The sequence below is a fragment of the Danio rerio genome, chromosome 25 (genome assembly GCF_052040795.2).
Source record: "Danio rerio strain M-AB ecotype USA chromosome 25, GRCz13ab, whole genome shotgun sequence".
NCBI classification, from domain to species: Eukaryota; Metazoa; Chordata; class Actinopteri; order Cypriniformes; family Danionidae; genus Danio; species Danio rerio.
This window is the reverse complement of record NC_141045.1, coordinates 22,111,888-22,139,034: the sequence shown is the minus strand read 5'-3', so window position 1 is coordinate 22,139,034 and position 27,147 is coordinate 22,111,888. Positions and strand designations below refer to the sequence as shown.

Below are 27,147 nucleotides of genomic sequence, written 5' to 3'. Positions count from 1 at the left end.
CGCAAACTCCGCGATGACGTCACATTTGCCACGCACACTCAAGCAGACGCGTCGAGTATAAACCAGGCTTGATAATTGACAGTAGACTACAGGTTTTAATTTAAAACTTCAAGAGATTCTGACAAGCTAATAAAACAAAAAGTGCTTAAAGTGTCATTAACATGCAGTATTTAAACCTTATATTTAAACAAAAATTTAGGCGAATAACTGCAAAAAATCTCCACTTTTTAAGAAAAAAGAACCACCACTTTCACCTTACGGGCCTGCAATTTACTGCGACTGTATTTTTTTGCCATCTTTAAATTCAATGCTTACCTGTTTCTTTCAGATTTAATTATTTTCTTTACTGTCCTACAGACAAAACAATTTTTTTTAATTATTTGAGGGACAGTAAATGAGTTTGGAGTAAAGGTCAGACTAAAGTGTAGGAGATAGAAATGCTAAATGTTCAGCATTGAATGGAATACTCTACAATTTTTAAATTCATTTAGCAGCTCTCCCAGTCTTGTGGGAGCACTGTTAGCTTAGCTTAGCATAGATAATTAAATTGGATTAGACCATTAGCATCTCACTCAAAAATGACTAAAGAGTTTACATATTTGTCCAATTTTAAGGGTGACTCTTGTGATATTACCCAAGAGGCTTTGTGCGCAAGCAGGTGGTTACAGTACATTGGAAGTTATCTAACTGATGTGCATCAGAAGATGCTTCTGTAACTAGCTGGGGACTATTTTCAGATGCTGTGTAATATCATTGCATCTGCTGCAGCCATGGTAAGGCAGCAAACTTCCTTGATTATCATGCCTGAATAAGAGTATTGTTCCTAGCAATATTCTCTGTTTTAATACACAGTGTAACTACAGAAGTGTCAAGCTTTAAATATTTTTTATTAATTGGTCATTTTTGAGCAAGATGCTAATGGTCTAACCCGACTCAATGATTCATGCTAAGCTAAAAGGGTTCCCGCCAGACCCAAAGATCAGCTGAGTGGTAAAAGCTAAACTGAAATTGTAAATCTCAACTTTTAAACTTTAGGAGTCTTGTAAAATCTAAAAGGTAGAGGGTTCCTTTAAGGATATTTAATGGTCGGTATGTATTGTCTTAATGTTCATATGCTTATGAAGTATAAAATACAGTACATCCTCACTGATTTTGATCTGTTTTGATCAGGTTCTGGAGCCGCAGGGTTGTCCGGGGTTGTGTGAAGGAGACTTGATAGTGGAGATTAATCAGAAGTGTCTCCAGGGACTGAACCACACACAGGTGGTGCAGCTGCTCAAGGACTGTCCAGTGGGAACAGAGGCTACGCTTGTCATTCAGAGAGGAACCACAGCAGGTGCGCACATTTACACCCTTCATTTCTAAAACCAAGTTCAGCAAAAACTTGCTGAAGGTGGCCTCGAATCTACGTCACGCATAGTCGAAACGAAACGTTCACCAAGATATGCTAATTTTGTTAGCATTTACTTAGACTCATGTCTTTTTTATCAAGAAATTAATACATTTCAGCATAGCCATTAACAATATGTAATAAACCTGAACCCATACCGCAGCACAATAAAGAAAACACATTGATATTAGGTTTAGGTGAGGATGTTGTTCAGTACTAGTAGCAATTGAGTAGATTTTCCTCACATTGCTCAGGTACTGTAACTATTTAAAGATAACAAAACATCCATTTGTGTTTGAAAAGTTCCTTTAAAGTAAGTTTTAACTGAAATTATGATAGTAACTTTCTGTACTTCAGCGCTTCACTCTTTTCTCTAAGCTCTAAGCTGAACTTGAAGTTAAATTTGCCTTAAGCTTTGATTCGGCAAGATTTTGAAATAAGAGGAGCGAAACACTCCTATTACAGAGTCCTAGATGTACTTTGCTCTACATCTCTATTCCTCAGCCTCAAACTGTTTTCTTTCAGAACATCTGAAGCTGATGAGCTGTTTTTGGGCAATTTTAGCAAAAGCCTTCGCAAGATTGCACACTGTATCATCTCTTGGCAAGAGCTGGTGACAGTTATTAGCATATTCAGACCGAAGCCAAGCTAATCTACTAATTCCATGCGAGTCCACTTATCGGAGCGCTTACTTTCATTAAAATGTCCTTGCAGAATGTAATATTTTATCACCCTTCTTAATTAGGATATTCTTAGAATGAAAATTAATGAGATCATTAATAGAAAACTATCTTGAAGAACGCTACAGTGTGTATGTTTTCTTAAAGTGAGACATTACAGGCAAACATATATGTCAGTTTTGGGCTTTTTGGCTTTTCATGAAGGGATTTTACAAGTCTAATGGAAGGAAAACATCCAAAATACACTAAAGTGTTTTGTCTCACTTCATCGATCTGCATCAGTGGATTTCATTTACAATATATGGATGGTTGAACGTTTCTGTGGACATTTTGTGTATAAAAACTGCTGCTATTAAATTTTTTACATAAAATCGTAAAATCTTTAGGGGCTAATTTTACAATTGTCTGTTTTAGTAAATGGCAATAATTGTTTTCACCCATATTCTTCCAAAAACATAGGAACTAAAACCATTAAATCCATGTCCTTGTGTGTGACACTTTGCTAATTTTGGTCCCACTTATGTGGCCTTAACTAACATGCATTTAAACTAAAATTAATCATTTGCTACAATGTACTTATTGCGTAAACACATGTTTTTGCATTGTACCTATGATTGATTAAATACCTGCATGTAATTACATCTGTATTTAATTTCTCTAATTAGATTTATAAATACACTGTTGACTCAACCCACCCTTAAACCTACCCATCCCCTAAACCTGTCTCTAACCCTACCCATATCCCACCTCAAGAGCACCAGAAGTATTGATGTGAGTACCTAGTAGTTTTAAGGCCAGTGGAACACTATTTTAAATTGTACAATTCCATAAGTGCACTTTATAATTTGGTTGGTTGTCCTTTGTTGTGATTGCAATATTAATTATAATTTCATATATATTCAAATGAATTTAATGAATTTAAAGGGCACCTATAATGAAAATCAACTTTTGTAGGCTTTTTGGACAGAACTGTGTATACAGTGGGTCCACAATCATATTGGAGTGTTATAAATCCAACAAGGCTTTTTTTGTTTAATTTCCTGACGTTAAAATAGGCCCCAAATCCCTGTGATTTTGAGGCCAACCGCAACGTGATGTAGGAGTGCAGTTTTCCTTGCCCACTGAATTGATTGACAGGTGACATGTCAACAAAATGACATGTTTACACATGTCCAAAGTACATTTTTTCAAAGAAACTGGGATTAAAATATCTGTTCCAACTCATTGTGATCAGCTGTACCTCAATTTTGAACTTTAAAACATTTTTTAAAACTGCTTGTTTGTAACAAAGAGAGGTAAATCACCATGTAAAACCGCTATAGGTTGTTTTCAGTCACGTGGTTCTTATGATGCGCGGAATTCAGATGGAGGGCAGGAAGCAAAAAAATCAATGGGAGACAGAGAATAGTCTGTATTTTAGCGATGTATACCATATTTCAAAGGAAGTAGAAAATAACCACATACTGTATGTTGGGCATGGTCCTTATATCATGAAAAGGGCCAAGTTTGAATTAAACTGTCATAGTAATTATATTGTTGCTGTGGTCCGACACAACTGTATTATTAAACAAATTATTTAAGTGGCTTCAGTTTAAACGCTATAATATACACCATAACAATGCACCACAGTTTACACTAACGTTATTTTTTACAGTTTAAAAGTTAACTTTACTACAGTATTCTGTAATGAGTATTCTGTACTGTACTGAGTTGTACACATTGTACACTGTGATTCAAAAACATGTTTGTTATAAATTACTATAACATTTTTCCCCCACGCGGATCTTCCAGACATCACGAAATAACAGATGAAAGTATATAAATGCGTGTCACATGGTCTACATTATTATTTATTTATTTATTTATTTTAAACTACATTATTATTTATTTTTTATGAGTTGTTATCTTGATGTTCACGTTCAGTTGTTTATTACTGTTATTGTTATATAAACGCCAGTAAAGATTGGATTTTTGCAAAACAAGACAGAGATTTAATTGCAGTGATTATATTACGTTACGTTATTTATATTCTCCTGGATTTTGTAAGTTTGGTGGAGGTTGTATCTGATTTTTTATAACACATTATTATACACCTGTATATAATTTTAATTAGTGCTGTGAAGTGAATTAATGCGTTAAAAAAAAAAAAACTTGTACACATGGATGTATTGAAAAAATGTTTATTAAATGCCGCCTTTTTTGTGTTTTTCAGCTAGTTTCTTGAACTTCCACCCTTTTTGAACTAAAGATTTTAGAACAACATAAAGCAGGAATATTTAATGTTCTAATAGCATTAGTAGAAGAATCACTTCCTGCCCTCACGCGTCATGTAAAAAAAAAAAAAAAACATAATCACCACAACCACATGGTTAGTTTATACAACTCAAATATAAACTCAAACGCAAATACATGAAATAAACTTTTTTTTAAAACTTGTGACTAGAGTTATTTCAGCTTTATCCGTGTCCGTTTCTATCACTGACTGCTGTTTATCTGATGTAACGCATGAGAAGCAGACATGCATGTTGGTGCAGCTCATTTGGAAATAAAGCCCTAGGCTACAAAATTGCCTAAGTTGTCCTTAGACATTGAAATGGGCAGATTCTACATGATATAATAAATAATCTGATTGGTATTTTGAGCTGAAACTTTACAGACACATTCTGCAGACACCAAAGTCTTAGAGCGTACTCGCACTATATACAGTTGCCTTGAACTAGGCCAAAGCACGCTTGACGGCCCGCACTCACATTACTTTTGGGCCTGGGCACGCTTACGTCATCGGTGATGCGCTGTTCAGTATGTGCTCTCACTCAGCACAGTGGAGATTTCTTCAGTTATATTGTTTAAGTCGTTTGAAATGCAGTGACACACAGTCAAATATTTCACCAAAAAGATCAGCTACTTTTGACGCTCTTAACAATCATAAAGTCCTTTTGCTGCAGGAATGATGAGGTTTGCTGAAGGTGCAAGCTGTCGTACAGTGAGGGGTTTGCATCTTTAATAAATTACAACATTTTGCATTTATTGAACAATAAGAATGATTAAGTATTCCATATAAAACAGTCCCTTAAAAGTCACATCCCTTCTTCAGTTTCGGGCTCTGGCGCGTTTGGCACTCACACACAAGCGTACTGCCCCAAAGCCCAGGTGAACCATGCCTGAGCCCGATTCAGAGCACTCTCACTTCTCAAACGATCTGGGAAACGGGCCTGGGCATGGTTCAGATAACATAGTGTGAGTACCATTATCCTACACCTTGTTAAAGGGGTAAAATAGGCGCCCTTTAAGAATCCAACAATGAAGATAAATCATTCTCACGCTATTTGTATATTATAAGAGTTGTAAGAGTTGTTTTTCTTAATGTTTGTCATGTCACACTATATGATGTATTTAAGGTACAGTTCTGTAAAAATATACAAAATAAAAGTAAATAAATTGATAAAATTAGTGACCCCTTATATTTTCTCATCAGACTACATCAATATTTTTCACTGCCAATTTGTCAACTAGCCATATATTTTTAAAGGCCATTTTTTCAAAAGTAGTTTTAAGAGTCATAAATCTCCACTTCAGCAGCCCCTACGTACACCAAACTGTACATTTGTGTTCACATCTGTATTATTAAGGGTTTTTCAAATAAGATATGTTCATACATACATTTTTTTGGATTATATACAACATTTTATTCTACTGAAATGGTGTTTTTTTTTCCTGGCTGTTTGCAGTATTTTGAATAATGAAACGATTAAACATCTGATTCTATTATGCCAAAAAAAATTAGCCTGCCATCTTCCAATATTCAGATTTGCAAATTAGTGCATATTTAATTATATAACTGTATTATTTGCATGTTTAAACACGTAATTTATAAAATCCAAAAATGTATGCATATTTCAATGTACATAATTAACTGCTTGTCCATTTTTGTAAACCACTATCAATCAAATAATTACATCCACACTTCCAGTTATGCCATGCGTCTGTTCTCACCTCCTCTTCATGTTTCATAACTATATTGAAGGCTACGGTCTTAAAGGACCTCTCAGAAAACACTGGGAGGTCTCTTGTAGCGGAGCGAAAGACGGTCCCGCGTGACTCACTGGATAAGTGCGAGACCATTCAGTTTTCGCTCCGGCGTTCTGCCAAAAGCCTGGTCAGTGGCGGCCATGTTCACAGCTCTGCTCCCCAGTTCTCTAATTAAAGCCCGACTCCCACACTGAGCTGCCGGTGAGGAACAGACTGGCCAATCAAAAGGCAAAGTAGAGGAATGGGGGAGGGGTGATCAGGAATCTAGCCAATCAGAGCATGTTGCTTCACAGCAGGTAGCGCTGAGGGAATACTCTGAAATAAATGCTGATTGAGAAGACGTTAATTTATTCCCAGTGACGCGAACTGTTTATATTACCATAATTTGCATGCATTTACATGAATAGTTCTATTTATAGCAGCAGGATGAATGGGCAAGTAAATGTCAAGGCGAGCATAATTCTAGAACGGAAACAAGAGCGAGCGTCCAGAATACTTTTAGAGAGATGTGTCATTAATAACATTAATAATATACAATCTTATATTAGTCTTTGGTTAGGGTTGGAGATATTAACAAAAAAAGTTTGATTATTAAAATAGATTAATTAAATAAAGCTAAACAAAATAGTTAATAATTAAAGTGTTTTTTGTAATTAGTTTTTTATTTATTTAAACAGGGTAGCATAAAGCAAGGATGAAAGTACAGATATTTAAAGAAAAATGCATACAGTAAATATAAGGATTTAAAAGAAATACATCATACAGTTAACCAACTGCAGCAAGTGATTATATAGAGTGATGCATCTTCCATGTTCAAAAATCATTTTAAAGCTTGCGCTGTTTATGTTATTTGTAAACCTAGTTTTAAAATGCATTTCACTTCTTGTTCTCGCTTGATTAATTAAAATAATAATCATATTAGCCTACGTTTTAATCAATTATGGCCTTTTTTTAAAATGTAGACTGAGAATTCTAATGAAAGTCTATGAAGGTGGTGCATTTTACGGCAGCAATGCAATTTTTGGCACAACATCGGGAATGCAGTCAGATGATGAAGGTGATCAATGTTGATATTTTTTTGAGGTGTCAGTGCAGAAATAAACAAAACAATAGGCCTAATACAAAATATAAGATTAGAATATGGAAAAAATATCAGATAGTAATTTCAGTCTATTTTTCTAATGGATAGGCTAAACAGCACTAGGTAATATTTCAGCATTCTTTCATACTTATATTCGACATGAAACGCACATTTGCTGGTAGAAATGACAGCCTGCCCTACTCGTCATTCTCTCTTCATCTAGCGGTACATATGGCTATTACACAATCATAATACACTGTGATAAAGCCTGGTTTGTTAGTTTATTGGTTAGTTAATAAATGCAGATTTCATTATAGTTTCCACTTCTAAATCTTTCAGTGTTTTTCTACCTTATTAGTGCAGCAGTCGGAGCACAAATCCACTGTCCATCTTTCTCTCAGCAGTTCTTTTGTCAGGATTATTGACATCTTAGGGAGGACTGGACAGGCAGGTGCAAGGTGATAACTATACTCCTCTGACTTCCCGGTTTGTCAGAAATATCATCAGGGCCATGGCATTTCAACAGTGTCGACAGCTCTCTTACATCCTGACTCTTTTTCCATTCAGGTCTTGCTATACTCTGATCTGACAGTCACCGCGAATCCCCTATGAATCACCTTTCAGACTTAACCTGAGAAGGACTCAAGACAAAAGTGAAAGCTAAGAACACAAGGTGCACTGCATTAGCACTTTTTCCACTGATGCCATCGACAAAACATGGCATTGCGGTTCTATACTCTTAACATTTTTCAAGTGTTGTTTAGTGATTAACGCAATTAGAAAAATAAGTGAAACATTCTTGAAGCCTTGCATGAAAGCCAGACTGAAGTGTTCTGGTCTTAATTGTCCATATGGCATCTTTTGTGATGTACTTGGGGAGAAAGAGTACTTATAGAGTGGCACGACTGTGCGTATTTGCTGGAGGCTTTATAATTAGCCCTTCACTGCCAAGTCATGTACTAGTCATATAACGTTTAATGTAATCCTGTTAGTATAAGCAAGCATAAAGATGTTTTGCCCGTTTGCCTTATGCTACATATGTTTAAATACGCAGATGTACAGTCAACTGAAATATCTAGCCGTGTCAATATCAGGCAGAAGGTACTGGCTTCATCACAGTCTTAACTGGCCATATGCTAAATTTTTGGTTCATCCCCAACACACACACACACACACACACACACACACACACAAACACACACACATTCTGATCCATGTAGAATTTGAACCAGTGACTCTTACATGGGAGTCGGGGGCACTAACAAGGACACTAAAGACAAATTTGTATTCAAGTCCATTACACACACATGCATACCAAACCGCACTTTCAACCGGGTCACGACACCCGGCACTACTAGTACTACTCAACATGTTAAAAGTGTGATTGCAGCAACTATTTCTGCATGGAAGGTGGCCAAACTAATATAAAATAACTGTAAAGATGGCTGTATCCAGCATCTGTTTTTAGTACAGATCTTGAAGCTAGGGGAGTGAGAGTTTACTTGCTTGTTTGCCTTTGTTATACTCATTCCTCCCCAGAAAAAAAAAACAAAAAAACTCACTTTTATCAAGGTCATGGCACTAATGTGGCCCCTCTGGTTCTACATGGCACAATCCAAGCAGTATTAGACCTGCAAATCTAATGTGGGAAGCAGGTGCACTAGCAATGATGTTAAAGACAGCAGTCTCCAGTCAAGTCCATTTCCCCCTTTAACTTATCTGTGTCTGGGTCATGGCACCAATTTTACAACTCTGGTTGTAGTTTACCTGATATGAGTGGAAATCCAACAAAGTTTTCAACATGGAAAGAGGGCATACTAACAAGGATTCTAAAAAGTGCACCAGCAAGGATGTTAAAGACAGCAGTCTCAAGTCAAGTCCATTACACTTACCCCCTAAACCTCATTCGTATCTTAGTCATGGCACCAATTTAACAACTCTGGTTGTAATTTACCTGATATGAGTGGGATTCCAACAAAGATTTCAACATGGAAGGAGGGCACACTAACAAGGATTCTAAAAAGTGCACTAGCAAGGATGTAAAAAACAGCAGTCTCTATTCAAGTCCATTACACTTACCCCCCTAAACCTTTTTCATATCCAGGTCACGGCACCAATTTAACCCCTCTGGTTGTACTTGACCTGATATGAGTGGGATTCTCACAATGATTTCAGTATGGAAGGAGGGCACACTAACAAGGCAACCTGCAAACAGGCTAAAGACAGCATCCTCTAGTCAAGTCAAGTCCAATAGTCACCCACCTAAACCTCACTCTCATCCGGTTCATGGCACCAAGGCAACCCATCTTATTCTATGTGATCTAAAACCAGTAGGATGTTTTTCACATTGAAGGTGGGCACAGTAACAAAGACATTAAAGACCACAGCCTCCAGCATCTGTCATTAGTATTACTTTTGATAATAGGGAAGTTAGTTTTGCTTGCTCAGCTCTTATTAGTCTTCCTTTGTTATATTAATCACTCCTTAGTTTCATCCGGGTCACGGCACCAACAAAATTCCTTTAGTTCAGTTAAACCTATGAGTGGAATTTGAATAACTGTGTGAGTGAATTAGTTTAATGAATCAATTTTGCATCATTTGTGAATGAATCAACTCACTCATTATCATCACCATCTCTGATGGTTTTAGTTTAATATTTAATACCTTTTAATAAGAAATAAATAAAATAAAACGTATTATCAATATCAGTCAAATTGTAAATGCATTCAGGACTTGTCTGAGCATAATTGTATGTAGGTGAAAATGATCCTTGAAAGGTATTTAAGGATGCCGATATTAGTCTATGAATCTATCAAATCTGAAATAATCCCTGAAAGTATTGAGGTATCGTTTGTTTGCCAATATTGCACACACCTAGCATGCTGTATTAATTTTTATTTCTTCAGGTTATAAACCAGTCTTAAAAGCCTTAAATTTGACTTTTAAAAATGTGCTTCAACCCTGTTTTTATGCATACCCTGTAGCAAAGACTGAATATAGTGCAGGTGATTGAAAGAATCAGGTATGAGACCAAGAAATGAAAAGTCATAACTCATTATTCTCACAGCTCCTCTAGTCATGGTTTAATCAGATTGCAGATGAATCTTAAAAAAAACTTTTTAATATCCCAGCCATTTCATACATGCACATCATCCATTTTATTATATGGACAACATAATACAGAAAAATAGTATTATGGAAATTTTTTGCACAATATGAGAAGTGAAATTTGTCAATTTAGAAGTTACTTACACTTGATCTAAACTTTAATAATATGCAGAATCAAAATAAATATTTATTTCAAATTTATTTTATTAGGTTTTTTATATGGAATATCAACCATAACAGTCATTTTATAATTTTCCTTCCATGTTAATGTTTACACTACCCCAACCCCGATTGAACATTTCCCTCCCTCAAAAGCCTCTAACTTTCCATTGAGAAAGAAAAAAAAGTAATAATAAATAAATAATAATAACAATAAATAAATAAAAACTAATAATAATAATTACAAATAAATAAATAAATAAAAATAAATAAGATGAAAATAAATAGATAATCCAATAGATAATCTAAAAAGGGGCACCACAACTTGTCAAAGGTCTTTAAAGAACCAGTAAGTGATAGTCTAATCTTTTCCAATTTAATATTAGTAAACACTTTATTTATCCATTCATCAAAAGATGGTGGAGAGGCATATTTCCACTTTAAAAGGATGAGACGTCTCATTTTCTAAAGTAGTAAAAGCTAAAGCCTTCTGGACCATTACTGAAAGGTTGGTATCTACTGCCAACTCAAAAATGGCCAAGAGTTGATTTGTATCCAGATCTATGTTGAATGCATCTTGCAGAGTTTTAAATATTTTAGTCCAATAATCAAATAATTTAGGGCATTCCCACAACATATGGATGAGATCTGCTGGTGAATGTTTGCACCTAATAAATGCATCGCTGACAGAGGGGTATATTTTAGCAAGTCTAGCGTTAGTGTAGTAGACCCTATGTAGAATCTTACATTGTATAAGCCCATGTCTTGCACATATAGAAGAGGTATGTGTGAGCTCAAGAATATGCTCCCAGTGTTCATCAGAGAACTCAAAACCTAAGTTCTCTTCCCAAGCACCTCTTGCTTGATTTGCAGAGCTTGGATTAATATTGTGATTCAGGTTATAAATGGTAGAAATGCAATGTTTTGAGTGTGGTTCAAGCTTTAATAAATAATCTAATGGAGATTCAGGAGGTCGATTTGGAAAATGAGGGAACAGTTTTTGCACAAAGTGTCTGATTTGAAAAAAAAAAAAATAAGTGTGAATTAGGTAGTTCAAATCTTTTAGACAGGTTATTAAAGGATGAGAAAATGCCACTCTCATAGAGGTCATCAATTGTTTTTATGTCCTTATCAAACCACATTCTGAAAGGTGCATCCGTATTAGATTGACATTGGTTTAGACAGTGGTTTTTAAATATTGGAGAAAGGATGGAGGACCTATGTAAACCTGTGTGTTTCCTAAATTGAGCAAAATAAATATTTAAACATTATTTAATTTAAAAATATTGTCACGGATCTTAACTACTACACTAATTGGAAATACATATTTTAAAAAAAAAGATGGCAGAGAAATGAGATTATTATCTAATTCATTTAAATATCTAATTTAAACTGGAGGGGCTCTGGTTTCGGGACCACAGGATTTCATCTCTGTTATTTGCAGACAATGTTGTTCTGTTTGCTTCATCGAACATGGACCTTTAGCATGCACTGCCAGTTTGGTGCTGAGCGTGACGCGGCTGGGATGAGAATCAACACCTCCAAGTTCAAGGTCATGGTGCTCCACCGGAAAAAGGTGGCTTGCCATCACCAGGTTGGAGGAAAGTCCTTACCCCTTACATTCGGTTGATGTACTGGTACGTTGCGGTAAAGAAGGAGCTGAGACGGAAGACAAAACTCTTGATTTACTGGTCAATCTACATTCCTACTCTTATCTATGGTCATGAGCTTTGGGTCTTGACTGAAAGGACAAGATCTCGGATACAAGCGGCCAAACTGAGTTTCCTTGGCAGGATCGCAGGGAGAACCCTTAAAGATAGGGTGAGGAGTAGAGCCGCTGCTTCTCCACATCGAGAGAAGTCAGCTGAGGTGGCTTGGGTATCTGTTTTGGATGCCTCCTGGATGTCTACCTAAGAAGGTGTTCCAGGCATGTCTCACCGGGAGGAGGCCTTGGGGAAGACCCAGGACACGCTGCCGGGACTATGTCTCTCGGGTGGCCTGGGAACACCTTGGGATCCTGGAGGAGTTGGAGGAAGTGTCAAGGGAGAAAGAAGCTTTAGGGGTTCTCTCCTAAGACTGCTGCCCCCATGAACTGGCCTCGCAAAAGTGGATGAAAATGAATGAGTGAACGTAATTTTTTAAATATGCACTACACCTATTAATAAAAAGTTGTTATCATATTGAAGATGACGATCTTGGTGAAAATGTTCTTTGTAGTACGCTACAGAAGCAGCATAAACATTAAAAGAATATAAAAAAGACTGTCTATTCTTATTTTATGATTGTTTAGAAGTGCCTTCGAGTTGTAAAAATTTAGTTTTATGTTTGTTGTCTCTTTTATGGTACTGAATTGGCAGGGCCTCGTGTTACTCCTTTTGTTTGAAGATGAGTTTGACCTCAGCTCAAAGCTAATGATGTAATTACCCCACAACTAAATTCAATAAACTTTCCTCACTTCAGAGCCTATACCACAACCAGATAAACATGGACAAATAGGATGTGACTATTATGAAACTCGTTACCCAATAATGTTAATCTTTTTTCTTTGTCTCTCTTTGTTAGGCCTCTTTACATCCTGGGATCCAGCAAAACAGGTAAAATGATTTAAAGTACTTCATTTATTTATATACTGTCTGTTTTTAACATCTTCTTTTAACATTTTATATGACATGATATCCTAAAATTATGTTACCTTTGACATGGTGAGAACTCAGCAAGATTTCAGTCAACATGTTTGAATGACAAAGTGTAACAATTTTTATCATGTAGGAATTGTATATGAATTTCTGCAACTTGATTTATATGTTAACAAGGGATGGAAAAAATACAAAGCATGAATTTCCACCTTTAAATGGATCTGTAGGCCACAATCAAATTGTACTATTAAGATTCATACAATTGCTCTATTGTACCATGAGGTGCCACTTACCAACCTCAAACGTATCGATGGGAATGTAGAAATTTGGAGGAAATTAGTAGATAATTGAAACTACTGCACAATCGTTCTCGACTTTGGTCTGCAGAAATGTTGAATTCATATCAAACAATTTGTAATAACAGATAAAGCAATACTGAACACAAAATAATAACAAATTACTGTAAGTTCCAATATAATCAGCACAGCAATCAAGTTTTTGCAATCTTTCTGTAAATTCAGCGTGGAATTAGGTTTAGGACACACCTGCTAGGATGTGTCTAGTTAGAGCTTGATTAGCTTGCCCAGGTGGCTCTGATTAGGGTTGGAACTACACTTTGCAGGTCAGTGCCCCTTCAGGGTCAAGTTTGAGAACCCCTAATGTGGAACTTAAAAATAAAGTTCATTCGCTTTTTCCTGTTGTGGGAATTAAAGACAGTTTATCAGCCACTTGTGTAACCCCTATGTTCTGACAACCTTCAAACACGGCTCAAACTGGTGATTCTGGCATGGGAGGTGAACACTCTAATGAGGAGGCTACAGAACGTAGCCTCTAGTGCCTAGTGTCGCTAAAGCACCTCGAGATGCTCGGGGGAGTGAAGTTTACCTACACAGCACTTACTTACTGGCCTCCATTGCACTTGCTTACCTTACTTCTTTCCGGGTCACGGCACCAATGTAACTGCTGAGGTCTGACTCACTTGCAGGCACAGAGTGGGGTGAGGACTGGTTATTCTGGCATGGGAGGTGGGGATATGAAAGCAACTGTATATTTCAAAGATCTTTTTCATTTTTCATTTGAGGGCAAATTTTTTTTTTAAATAGCTATGTTAGTGGCTGTTCACATGTCATATCAAAAAGTGTGTGGAAAGTGCAAAGTGCACCTTTATCTTCTCCATTTTCCATCCTGTGGCATCTGTCTTTGCTAGGCAACCATCAACTGTTCTTGCAGAGGATTACAGACTGTCAAACCATTGCTGCAGCTCTGAAACTAGTTTTATTTATGGAGAACATTTAAAAGCACTGCAGTGTTTAGGTGCGCTGTGTTTGTCTGAGGTAATTAGTTTACCGTTGTTACCGAAATGTGTGTATTCCATACAATGTTAGAAGCTGATTAGTTAGTTCTGATCACATGACTCTCAGTGCACTTGTGACATTCTGTAAAGTTGAGATGTTTCTAAGATGATGTGCCTGGAAAGCAAGTGTGTCATACCACACTCGCCTCTTGTCAACCATGTGAGCGTCTGTGCATGTTTGCGAGTGCAAGTCGCGAGACTCTGAAAATAACAAACTTGTATGCGAAAAAAACAAAAACAATATGCGAACGGACTCTTATGGTATTCAGATTTTAAACACTCCAACACCCCCTTCCTGCAGTAAGTGGGGTTGTAAATGTGTCACACATACCCTTAAATACAATATTGATGGTGGCTGAGGCCCCGTTTACACTAATACATTTTAGTTTTAAAGTGCATAAGTTTTGCTACGATTACGCCTTCTGTCCGCACTACCCCGGAGTTTTAGAGGCCCGAAAACAGAGCGTGTTGAAAATGCTGAAGAGGCCATTTTGCTTTAAAAACGCTGCTGCTCCATGTCAGTGTGGATGGGGGAAAACATCTGAAGACATCTGAAAAGGAGGCGTAGCTGCAGTTATGGAGCTTTTTCCGTAGTATTAAGTGCACAAATTTTAGTCTTGCATCCTCTCCTTAAGTTCAGACTTCGCAAGATTGACATGGAAAACAAACTCCCGAGGACACATCGGGTAAATCTTTTAAGGTAACAGTGTACTTTACAACCTCATTCACTTCACCCAGGCTACATTGTTTCACGTTCTTAACAATAAAATGAATACAGGACATAAGGAACAGCCTAACAACTTTAAAGACATTAAACCTGTTGAGGCATCGCAAAACTATATATTTATATGAGCGTCATCTTCACTGTTTGTGTATTTATAACAAAACGGAGCCTATAACATTACTGCCTCCTTTCATTTTTACTGAAAAATAATAAACACACCCTCTCTTTTGCTGAATATCAGATTTAATAATCAATAATGGCCATTATAAAAGTTTAACTTAAAATACGCTTATACAATATAGGAAGTAAAGGCAATCAGTCAAGTCAGATGTGCAGAATCAGTGTATTTGGTTACACAAATTAATATAATGACTTATCTTTCCGCTCAGCCAAAACACGTTACCTGAGAGTAAGTAATGAATTCAAAAGACCAAAGGGTCGTTAAATAAAGACAAGATATATTGAATATCACATTTACCAACTATAGTGAGATGAAATCCAGCGGTATATCCTTGAAGAACTGTCCGACGTGCGCTGCTCTTATCTGGAGAGCTGTGCTCAAAAGCACCCGCTGACTGTCTAGAGCTCAGATGTCCGCATATGCTGCAGCACATGACAAAGTGTGTGTGTGGTCACGTGATGTGCATTTTCAGCGGCATAGTGTGGATAGAGATCGGTTCAGAAACGCTGAACTGTGGATTGGTTTCGTTCTAAAACGCCATTTTAAAACTAAAACGTATTAGTGTAAATGGGGCCTGAGATAGAAGAGCAACTTCATTAACATCTGGCAGACAGCACCACGGAGTGTTACATATTTATCTATTATGTTCTATAGAGGCACATTCCACAGCTTGGCGTTTTGGAAAATAGAAAATTGGAAAGTTGTAATATCACCTCACCTACCGCAATGCCTAACCATGACCTTGTTGGTAGCACATGTTGGTAGCACAACATCTGGGTACCTGCTTGCCTACTGTTTTTTTCAATTACTATGAATTTGGACATACTAATTTACTAACCCTTAAGGTCACAAGAGAGAGAATTTATGAATGGGAGTAAAGGAATTCAACTGACACAAACTGGTCATGTGATAACGAAAACATGGCGAATGTCGTACATCCAAATTCTGTTTGTACCACCAACGTTCATACTAAAACAATGTACATTACAAATGATCTTAATGTACATTCAAACTCAAATGTAGTACCTACTTGATTAGTATGTCATTTCAGACCTTTTGACTATTGTTTTTCTACGTTAGAATTGGTTGGCCAAAGATCAGATCATGGATTGTTTTTCTACATGATGTAAGAATATTTTCCCACCTGCACGCCTCTATCTATCCACTGGCCTTCAGAGCTGATCTTGAACCAGTGTCTGATGGCCGAAATCCCTTGGCAGCTCAGAGCGACTGCAGCATCAATCTCTGACCGCTGCTGAAGACAAACCGCAGCCACGAGTTCTTAGTCTCAGCACGTGTTCAGCGCGGCGCTGGATCACACTCTGATGAAACCCGACATGGAAATGTCCCGGGTGACAGATGCATTAACGCAGTCTCCATGGGTGGCGCTTCATCAGTATTCCTCTTGTACTGCAGCATTAGCAAACAAAACGCTTTAACTGACAGCAAAGTGCGCCTCTTTAATACGTGTGCGTGCAAAGGAGCACGCTGGAATGTGTTTATCAAGAAGAGAAACTATTCCCAGCAAAGATTATGAAGGTGATCCTCCATTGATATTCCTCCTCCCCTGTCCCCGAGACCCACAGATTCAAAGGGATTAATTTGAAGTTTTACATATTTTTGAGAGAGAGAGATCTTGCTAATATGACAATTCTGTCTTTAGTATTTCGTCTATATATCACTCCAAATTTGTGGAAATTATGTTTATTTTATCTCATAATTAATCACTTTATTAGAGAATGTTTCATTTGAAAATATTTTATACAAACTGGCCATGAAAATCTGCAGTTTGCCTAAATTTTTTTAATTTATATTTCTGCTCTGTGTATGTGTGAGTTTCCAGTGAGTACAAAATAATAAACTTTTATAATAGTGTAGGGTCCAACCAGTTAGTCCAATGACAGTGTCTACTGGTGGATGAAGGTTCACTGCATGTTCTGTCTTTCCAGTGCACAATGTTGATTTACTTTAAATTTAACTCATATCCTACTCCAATTTTAGTATGAGGTGGTTTAGAATATGAATATATTTATCATTGTTTTATCTGACAACATTTATAAAACACTGATAAAGTTATTTTGTTTCATTTAACATTTCTTTAGATTATGATTGAATATTCTCTCAGATTCATTAATGTATGTTATTCTCATTCATTCGGATTCCTATAACATCCTGAGTACTGGCCGAGTATACAATCTCTTAAGCACAAGCATGTCAGTCTTGGTCACTTAACAGTGGCAATTGACCGCTATCCTAAAAAGGCAGAACCCTACTTACTCAGATTAGGATATTTTTTATGCGGTCCCCATGGAGCTGCTATCTACTAAATCAAACAGAGCTACTGTATATAGTCATATAATGATCATTACTATAGAATTAAGCAGACCAGTCATACTTAAACTATTAATAACTTTGAGTAATCACTATACTATCCAAATAGTATCATAAGTTTAAAAGATGAAGGTCTATCCCCTTAGATGACTTTTTACAGTCAAGTTTTTATGAATTAATGCCAATGTATTAGTCGGACAGAACATCGTATAAAGTGTCACGCTGCTCCATCTACCATGTTTTAGTCCGTTACTAACCTGTACAGTGGCTTGTGGTGCTATGGACTTAACGTAATCTACCAGGGATAATAACACAAACTCTGTTTGAATAATTCAAAACATAACAATTTATTAGCCAGGTAAATGTGTATTATGCCAATTCATTCAGTCAATTCATAAATGATACGCATATGTATACCTGACTTCAAAATATACATAGCGTGAAACATGAAGCACATTGAACATATTTCATAAGTGGTCAGAAACTTGTAAATAACTCATGAAAGAATAAAGTTACGTTAAAACTAAGCACACCATTGCTTTTCTTGTGAAATCCCCAATAAGTTTGATCAAAGAACCTCTTCCTATTGAAAAATCTAAAGTTGGATCCAAGATGGCCAACTTCAAAATGGCCATTATGGTCACCTCCCATCGTGAAAATTTTGCCCCCTCACATATACTAATGTGTCACAAGCAGGATGTTAATATCACAAACCATTCCCATTTTATTAAGGTGTATCCATATAAATGGCCCACCCTGTATGCGGATGGGCTACCACACCTGTTGCCACTCTTGTCAACTAAGAACAGGAAACTGAGAGTACAATTCGCACAGGCTCACCAAAATTGGACAATTGAATATTGGAAAAACGTTGCCTAGTTTGAGTCTCGATTTCTGCTACGACATTTGCATGGCAGCGTCAGAATTTGGCATAAATAACATGAAAGCATGGATCCTTCCTGCCTTGTATCAACAGTTCAGGCTGCTGGTGGTAATGTAATGGTATGGAGGATATTTGTATGCACACTTTGGCCCCATTAGTACCATTAGTACCGATTGAGCATTGTGTCAATGCCACAGCAGAGTATTGTTACTGATCATATCCATCCCCTTATGACCACAGTGTACCCAACTTCTGATGGCTTTTTATAGCAGCAAAACGCACCATGTCATGAAGCGTGAATCATCTCAGAATGGTTTCTGGAACATGACAATGAGTTCACTGTACTCAAATGGCCTCCACAGTCACTAGATTTCAATCCAATAGAGCACCTTTTAGATCTGAAACAGGAGATTCACATCATGAATATGGAATCGGCAAATCTGCAGTAACTGCGTGAAGCTATCATGTCAATAAGGATCAAAATCTCTGAGGAATGTTTCCAGTACCTTGTTGAATCTCTGCCACAAAGGATAAGTTCTGAAGGCAAAAGGGGGTTTAACCCAGTAACACCAAGGTGTACCCAATAAAAGACATCTAGTTAGTTATTTCGATAGTATGTAAAACATCTAGACTACTTCTCTCACAATCCCCAAGTTGGTCTTCTTATTTTTCTGGTGTATATATTTTCCCTCAGCATTACATGCCATAATTCTATTTCATGTCCACAAATGTTGTTTGCCAACCTAATAGACTACAGATCTCAGGTTCACTTTCTCTAAAGCGCTGTAAAACAACACACCGATTAATTTAGCAGGGATTCCTAGAAATGTTCATGTGTTCTCATTTCATGCGAGTTCACTTTCATCCCAGTGTGAGATCCATCATTTTCAGGACGTCGTCCAGTTCGGCAGGATTTAGGCCCTCGTAATGGAATTGGCAGGTTAAGCGGTGAAAGCTGCAGGTGAAATGAGCAGCTCGCAGGAAATAGGATCCATTAGCCTCCGGGGCGCAGGACTCAAGCACGGATACTCGGCTTCACACTTTAGTCCCTCACTTAGGGCTTAATTCATCTCCCCCGCTGAGCCTCCAGAGACCGCTAAACTGAAAGAGGACAGGAGGAACGGCAGGGTCACCTTTATCACACACCTCGTGTTCCCTGCTTGAACTCTTAAAGGGGGCATATTATTGTGCCTCTTTTTTCAAGATGTAAAATAAGTCTCTGGTGTTCTCAGAATGATTCAGACCGAAATACGTCAAATATCATTTCTAATAGCTTGTCGAATTTAAGTAAAAGTAGGCAGTTTTGTGTGTGTGTGTGTGTGTCTCTTTAAATGCAAATAAGCTGCTGCTTTTCAGAAGAGGGTGGAGGCTTTGCAAACTACTCTGACAGAAACAACAAAACAAGCGAATCCAAGATCAGTTTTAAAGCTTTACATGTTCAAACTACACTCAGACAATGATTGAGAAGAAGAGATTACAACCTCTAGATGCACCACAATGTTTCTAAATGGTTATTTGATTAATATATTTAGTTGTTGTGCTGTCTTTGCAAAAAAAACATTACGTTATTAATACAGATCTCATATATCATCGCAGAAATCGTAAAAGTCTGTTCCGTGTCTATTTAGTGCATAATAAATATGCCTTTATGTACATTGGGATACATGTACATCGGGATAAACATTAAGGAGCTCTCTGATTATGTATAGCATGTTAAGAACAACCAGGGCTCATTAGGCATATATCCTTCAGTCCACATGTAAAAATTTACTTAAACTTATGTTTGACTGACAATATTTTGGTAAAAATGAAGGCTATGAAGCAGTATGACACAAAAAAAAATTGTTCCTTTTTACATTAATAATATATACAAGACATAAGAAATGATTCTTTTTGAACAGTTCTTTGCAAAAAACCAAACAGCTTTGTCACGGTTGCAGGTTTGTGCGCTTTTCCGGAGTGTATGTTTGATCACGTGGGTTTGTTTTGTTTTGGTTGTCCATGTGTATTTGTTATGCTCACGTGACATGACGACTATCAGCGGGGCTGATTACTCACCAGCTGAGGCTCATTATTAGCCCTATATCAGGGCGACGTTTCTATGTCTCATTGTTAGTTCGTTACTTCTGTTCTCATGTGTGTTATCTGTGCTCAGGCCCCTGAGGAGATATTTCTGGACCCTGTTTTTCCTGTCTGTTCCTGCCCTGTGTTCGTCGTCCTCCTAGCCTGTCACTTCCCTGTTTGTTTATTTTGACTTGGTCAAATAAACCTTTTTCACTTGCATTTGGATCCTATTTTGACTCTTATTTTTGTTGAACGTGACAGAACGAACTGACCTTATTATGGATCCAGCGAGTGCATCCCAAATCTCAGAGTTCGTCTCGCACAGCAACGCCAGGATAGACCGTCAGGATGAGGCTTTGGTCACTTCGTCACAGGCGATCCAGGCTCTGGTCGGCCAAGTGTCGCTGCTTTCCTCCCAAGTCCAGCGGTTGATCGCTGGAGCTGCACAGGCTGACTCGGCATCGACTCCGGAGGTGACACCGCCAGCGTCTGCGGTTGTTGGTCGCTCTGTTGAACCACGCCTTCCACCCCCGACCTGCTACTCTGGGGAGCCCCTCTTGTGTCGATCCTTTTTGTCCAAGTGTTCCCTTTATATTACGCTGCAACCATCATTGTTTGCCACCGAAAGATCCAAGGTAGCGTTTGTCATCACGCTTCTTTCAGGCAAGGCGGCCCAATGGGGAACTACAGCATGGGAACAAAAGTTACCATGCTGTGCTACCTTCGACCTGTTCTCCACAGAGTTAAAGAAGGTCTTCGATCGAGCCGCCTCCGGGAGAGAGGCTGCCCGAGTTCTTGCTGAACTCCGCCAGGGAAATCGCAGCGTGGCGGAGTACTCTATAGAGTTCCGGACCTTAGCCGCTGAATGCGGCTGGAACGCGGAGGCGCAATGGGACATGTTTTTGCACGGATTATCTGACCGGCTTCAGGATGAGATCTATTCGTTAGATCTTCCTAAAACTCTTGACGGGCTAGTTGACTTAGCTATCCGGGTTGACACTAGACTGCGCCGTCGAGAGAGTCGCCTGCAGCAAGGCGGGTTTTCGGAGCTCGTCCCTGACTTTCCGGTCCTGACTGCGAAACCGGAAGTGGTTGACCCGGAACCCATGCAGGTGGGTAGATCCTGCTTGTCCGTGCAGGAGAAGCGCCGACGGAGATCGGAGGGACTCTGCCTCTACTGTGGTGGGGCGGGGCATCGGGTGGTTTCCTGTCCCGTAAAAGACAACACCCATCAGTAGGCAAGAGGTTATTGATGGGTGAAATTAATATGGACAAATCCTCTACGTCTGCTACTTTACTGCCCGTCTCTTTATCATGGGGTTCCGGAACTCATAACACACAGGCGCTCGTCGATTCCGGGGCGGAAGGAAACTTCATTGACTCTAGTTTCGCTTTCAGTTTCAAACTTCCGGTTATAGCACTATCACAACCCATTGCAGTACGCGCACTCAGTGGACTTTCCCTTCCCACTATCACCCACTCCACCAAACCCATAAAACTGATTACGTCTGGAAATCATGTTGAACACATTTAATTTTTTTTAACAGACTGTTCCAACTCACCAGTGGTTTTAGGTCATCCTTGGTTGATTCTGCATAAACCCCACATTAATTGGGGCCTTAATTCTGTATTCTCGTGGAGTGAGAAATGTCATGAGTCTTGTCTTTCGTCTGCTCGTTCTGCTGTCTCTTGTTCTGTGTTTCAGGAGGAGCGCATGGACCTGTCAAACGTGCCCAGTGAGTACCTCGACCTGAAGAGAGTGTTCAGTAAGTCTCGAGCTGCTTCTCTACCTCCTCATCGTCCCTATGACTGTGCAATAGACTTATTGCCAGGTACGTCTCCGCCTAAAGGCAAGTTATACTCTCTTTCTATTCCTGAGAGGGAGGCCATGGAGAAATATATTTCTGATTCTCTAGCGGCCAAGATCATACGGCCCTCTTCTTCACCGGCGGGGACGGGGTTCTTTTTCGTGAAAAAGAAGGATGGCTCTCTTAGACCCTGCATAGACTATCGAGGGCTGAACAGCATCACGGTGAAGAACACGTATCCTTTGCCGTTGATGTCTTCAGCGTTCGAGCGTCTGCAGGGGGCTTCGTTTTTCACGAAATTAGATCTCCGTAACGCATATCATTTGGTTCGCATGAAGCAGGGTCATGAGTGGAAGACTGCGTTTTTGACCCCCAGGGGGCATTTTGAATATTGCGTTCTTCCGTTCGGGCTTTCTAATGCTCCTGCGGTCTTCCAAGCACTCGTAAATGACGTGTTGCGAGACATGATAGATCAGTTTATTTATGTCTACCTGGATGACATTCTGATTTTTTCTCGTTCTCTCCAGGAACATGTGCAGCACGTCAGGCGAGTGCTTCAGCGGCTGCTAGAGAATGGGCTTTTTGTCAAGGCGGAGAAATGCGTGTTCCATGCACAGTCTGTTCCCTTTTTAGGACACATTGTGTCAGTCGAGGGGGTGCGCATGGATCCAGAGAAGGTTCAGGCTGTGGTAAATTGGCCAATTCCGGAGTCTCGTAAGGCCCTGCAGAGATTTCTGGGCTTCGCTAATTTTTACCGGCGATTTATTCGCAATTTCAGCCAGCTCGCCGCTCCTCTGACGTCCTTAACCTCCGCCAAGACTCCCTTCAGGTGGTCGAGTGTAGCACAGGCTGCATTCACTAAACTGAAAGGCTGTTTTGTTTCAGCCCCCATTCTGGTGACACCTGATCCAGCCCGGCAGTTTGTGGTGGAGGTTGACGCGTCAGAGGTGGGGGTGGGCGCTATCCTGTCCCAGCGCGCCGCCTCGGATGACAGAATTCATCCGTGCGCGTTTTTCTCACATCGATTATCTCCCGCAGAACGTAATTACGACATTGGTAATCGGGAGTTGTTGGCTGTCAAACTCGCATTGGAGGAATGGCGTCACTGGTTGGAGGGTTCGGGGGTTCCCTTTATCGTTTGGACCGATCATAAGAACCTTGAATACATCAGGTCTGCCAAACGACTTAACTCCAGGCAGGCTCGGTGGGCATTATTCTTCGGACGTTTTGACTTTACCATTTCTTATCGGCCGGGTTCCAAAAACACCAAACCTGACGCGTTATCCCGTCTTTTTGATTCTTCCGAGCGCAATCCGTCTCCTGAGCCCATCGTTCCCCAGAGCATTTGTATTTCTGCGGTGACATGGGAGATCGAGAGCAGGGTCCGCACAGCCCTGGATGGGGTAACGCCCCCGGCCGGATGCCCACCCAGTCGTTTGTTTGTGCCGGAGGAGATTCGGTCTGACGTCATTCGGTGGGGACATTCCTCCAAAGTGGCTTGTCATCCGGGGGTGAGTCGTACTTTATTTTTGGTTAAACAGCGATTTTGGTGGCCAGCTATGGCACGGGACATACGCGAGTTTGTTTTGGCCTGTTCTGTTTGTGCTGTTTCTAAGACTTCTAATCGCCCTCCTGCTGGACTCCTTCAGCCGCTGTCAGTGCCTTCGAGACCCTGGTCGCACATTTCGCTAGATTTTGTCACTGGTCTCCCGCCATCCAGTGGCAATACGGCTGTTTTGACCGTAGTGGACCGGTTCTCGAAGGCTACTCATTTCATTCCTCTGCCCAAATTACCCTCAGCCAGAGAGACAGCGGATGCTGTCATTAATCACGTCTTTCGCATTCATGGCCTCCCGACGGACGTGGTTTCTGACAGGGGGCCCCAGTTTGTCTCTAAATTTTGGAGAGAATTTTGTCATTTATTGGGAGCGACTGTAAGTCTTTCTTCTGGTTTTCATCCTCAGAGTAACGGACAAACAGAGAGGGCCAATCAAGATCTCGAGCGCATGTTACGTTGTTTGGTTTCCCAAAATCCCTCCTCTTGGAGTCAGCAGCTCCCATGGGTGGAGTACGCACACAATTCATTACCAGTGTCGGCTACGGGCCTCTCTCCGTTTCAGTGTAGTCTAGGTTACCAGCCACCAGCTTTTCCCAGTCTGGAATCCGAAATCGCGGTCCCCTCCGCCCACGCCTTTGTCCAGAGGTGTCGACGCACTTGGAGCAGGGCCAGACAGACCCTCCTCCAAGTGGGTGCGCGCACTAAGGCTAAAGCCGATCGCCACCGGTCGAAGCCTCCCGTTTACGTCGTCGGTCAAAAAGTGTGGCTTTCTACTAAGAATATTCCATTGCGTTCCGTATGTAATAAACTTGCACCTAAATTCATTGGCCCATTCACTGTCATCAAGATCATTAGTCCGGTGGCAGTCCGCCTTAAACTTCCTCCAGCGTACAGGAGAATACATCCCGTGTTTCATGTTTCCAAATTAAAGCCCGTTTTTCATACGGCAATTAACCCGCCCACACCGGTTCCCCCCCCGCCGCGTCTCGTAGATGGGGAGACCGTTTATTCGGTTAAGCGTATTCTGGACTCGAGACGGAGGGGGCGAGGATTTCAGTACTTGGTGGACTGGGAAGGTTATGGTGCGGAGGAGAGGAGTTGGGTTCCTGCAAAGGACATACTGGATCACTCTCTTATTGATGATTACAATCGCCAGGTAAGCTCTTCTGGGAGCACCAGGAGGTGCTCTTAGGAGAGGGGTAATGTCACGGTTGCAGGTTTGTGCGCTTTTCCGGAGTGTATGTTTGATCACGTGGGTTTGTTTTGTTTTGGTTGTCCATGTGTATTTGTTATGCTCACGTGACATGACGACTATCAGCGGGGCTGATTACTCACCAGCTGAGGCTCATTATTAGCCCTATATCAGGGCGACGTTTCTATGTCTCATTGTCAGTTCGTTACTTCTGTTCTCATGTGTGTTATCTGTGCTCAGGCCCCTGAGGAGATATTTCTGGACCCTGTTTTTCCTGTCTGTTCCTGCCCTGTGTTCGTCGTCCTCCTAGCCTGTCACTTCCCTGTTTGTTTATTTTGACTTGGTCAAATAAACCTTTTTCACTTGCATTTGGATCCTATTTTGACTCTTATTTTTGTTGAACGTGACAAGCTTAAAGATTCTATTTGCAACTATTTTGTGTCTTTTGATTATTATCTGACTTTTAATCAAATATGGTCACATCGCCTATCTATTTCACTTCGGACAACTTTTCTGATGTAATCAGTTGGTTCAGTTACTCACTTTGTACAGTGTAATACTTGCAACACAGAGCCGTTTGGTTCAAGTATGACGAAGCATGGTTCCACAAATAAGATAAAAGCAATGTAAAACCAGAAGAAAACTGTCACCATTAGTGTTGTGCTGGTTATTGAAAAATAGTAACTAGTTACAGTTACTAATTACTTCATTCAAAAAGTAACTAAATTACTTTATCGATTACTTAAACCAAAATGTAATGTGTTATCTGTTAAAAGTCATTTTTAATGCTCGCATTAATGCCGTTATAATGTCACTTCAGTGCTGCATGGAAAATACACTGTTGATCAACTTCACAGTTTTAATTCATTTGCATTCTCACAGCTAAAACACAAGAAAGACTTAACCGAAAAAGTCATTTTTAAACTGTAATTAATTTAAGTCAAACCAGCAGCACAAAAATAAAATAATATCACAAGGTTGTGAACCAGCTGAATAATATATTCACACAAAAAAAACTAAAGTTATTTCAACGTCATAAAAGTTGTTGTAATTAACCCTTAAACATGTTCTTGAGTAAGAAAATAGCGACAATATACAACAAACACAAAATCCTTGTGAAATAAATAAATAAAAATAATCTGAATGATCATTCAGAATCATTTTGATGAAACTCAGCACCAAATAAACTGCTATTATAGACAACCATACATTTTATGCATTTTAATAAAAATAATAATAATAACAGCTGCTCAAAAATGAAATCGATGAGCAGTTTTCAAACTAACCACAAATTAAATGTGGCGTGTCAACAGCTAATGGAAAGTAAGCTGTGTATATTCAAAGTGCAAAATCTGCTGTTGTACAATATAACAGCTATAAAAATATGTTTTACAATAAAAAATAAATCACTGCATTTTTCTTTCGCAATACAACGCTATACATTTACATAACGTGTTCTTAAATATTACAGAAATGTGTGTCTGTGTCTACTAAACCAATCAATTTTGTTATACAGACAACAAATGTGTGATTATTTATTTGAAACTACAAACATAATATTATTAGTAATAGTAATTAATCATAGTAACGTTAATTGTCTTTCTGTCTCTCTTGTGCACTTTCTCTCTCGCTAATACACTTAGGGAGTACTCACACTATGCTATCCGAACCCAGGCCTGTTTCCAGGGTCGTTTGAGAAGTGTGAATGCTTTGAATCGGGCTCAGGCACGGTTCATTAGGCTGGCCCTGGTCCTGGTCCGCAGTTCACTTTGGCTTTGGCGTGGTATGCTTGTGTGTGAGTGCAAAACATACCTGAGCCCGAAACTGAAAGCGAGACGTGACTTTTAAGGCACTGTTTTATATGGATTTCTTAATCATTCTTACTGTTTAATGAACGCAAACTGTCGTAGTTTAGTAAATATGCAAACTCCTCACTGTACGACAGCTGCACCTTCAGCAAACCTCATAA

The 27,147-nt window shown here is 39.3% G+C and overlaps 1 protein-coding gene across 25 annotated transcripts in view; it reads left to right on the top strand.

Annotated features, from left to right (window-relative positions):
- Positions 1-27,147, top strand: part of magi2b (membrane associated guanylate kinase, WW and PDZ domain containing 2b) — a 251,798-nt gene that overhangs the window by 171,906 nt on the left and 52,745 nt on the right. For all 25 annotated transcript variants that reach the window (XR_015526470.1, XR_015526469.1, XR_015526471.1 and 22 more), the window contains exons 11-12: positions 1,171-1,336; positions 13,010-13,041. Coding sequence is in view for 19 of the 25 variants with exons in the window: in XM_087312249.1 (XP_087168375.1) it covers positions 1,171-1,336; positions 13,010-13,041 (198 nt within the window). In the remaining 6 variants the exon portion in view is untranslated. The remainder of the gene's footprint in view (positions 1-1,170; positions 1,337-13,009; positions 13,042-27,147) is intronic.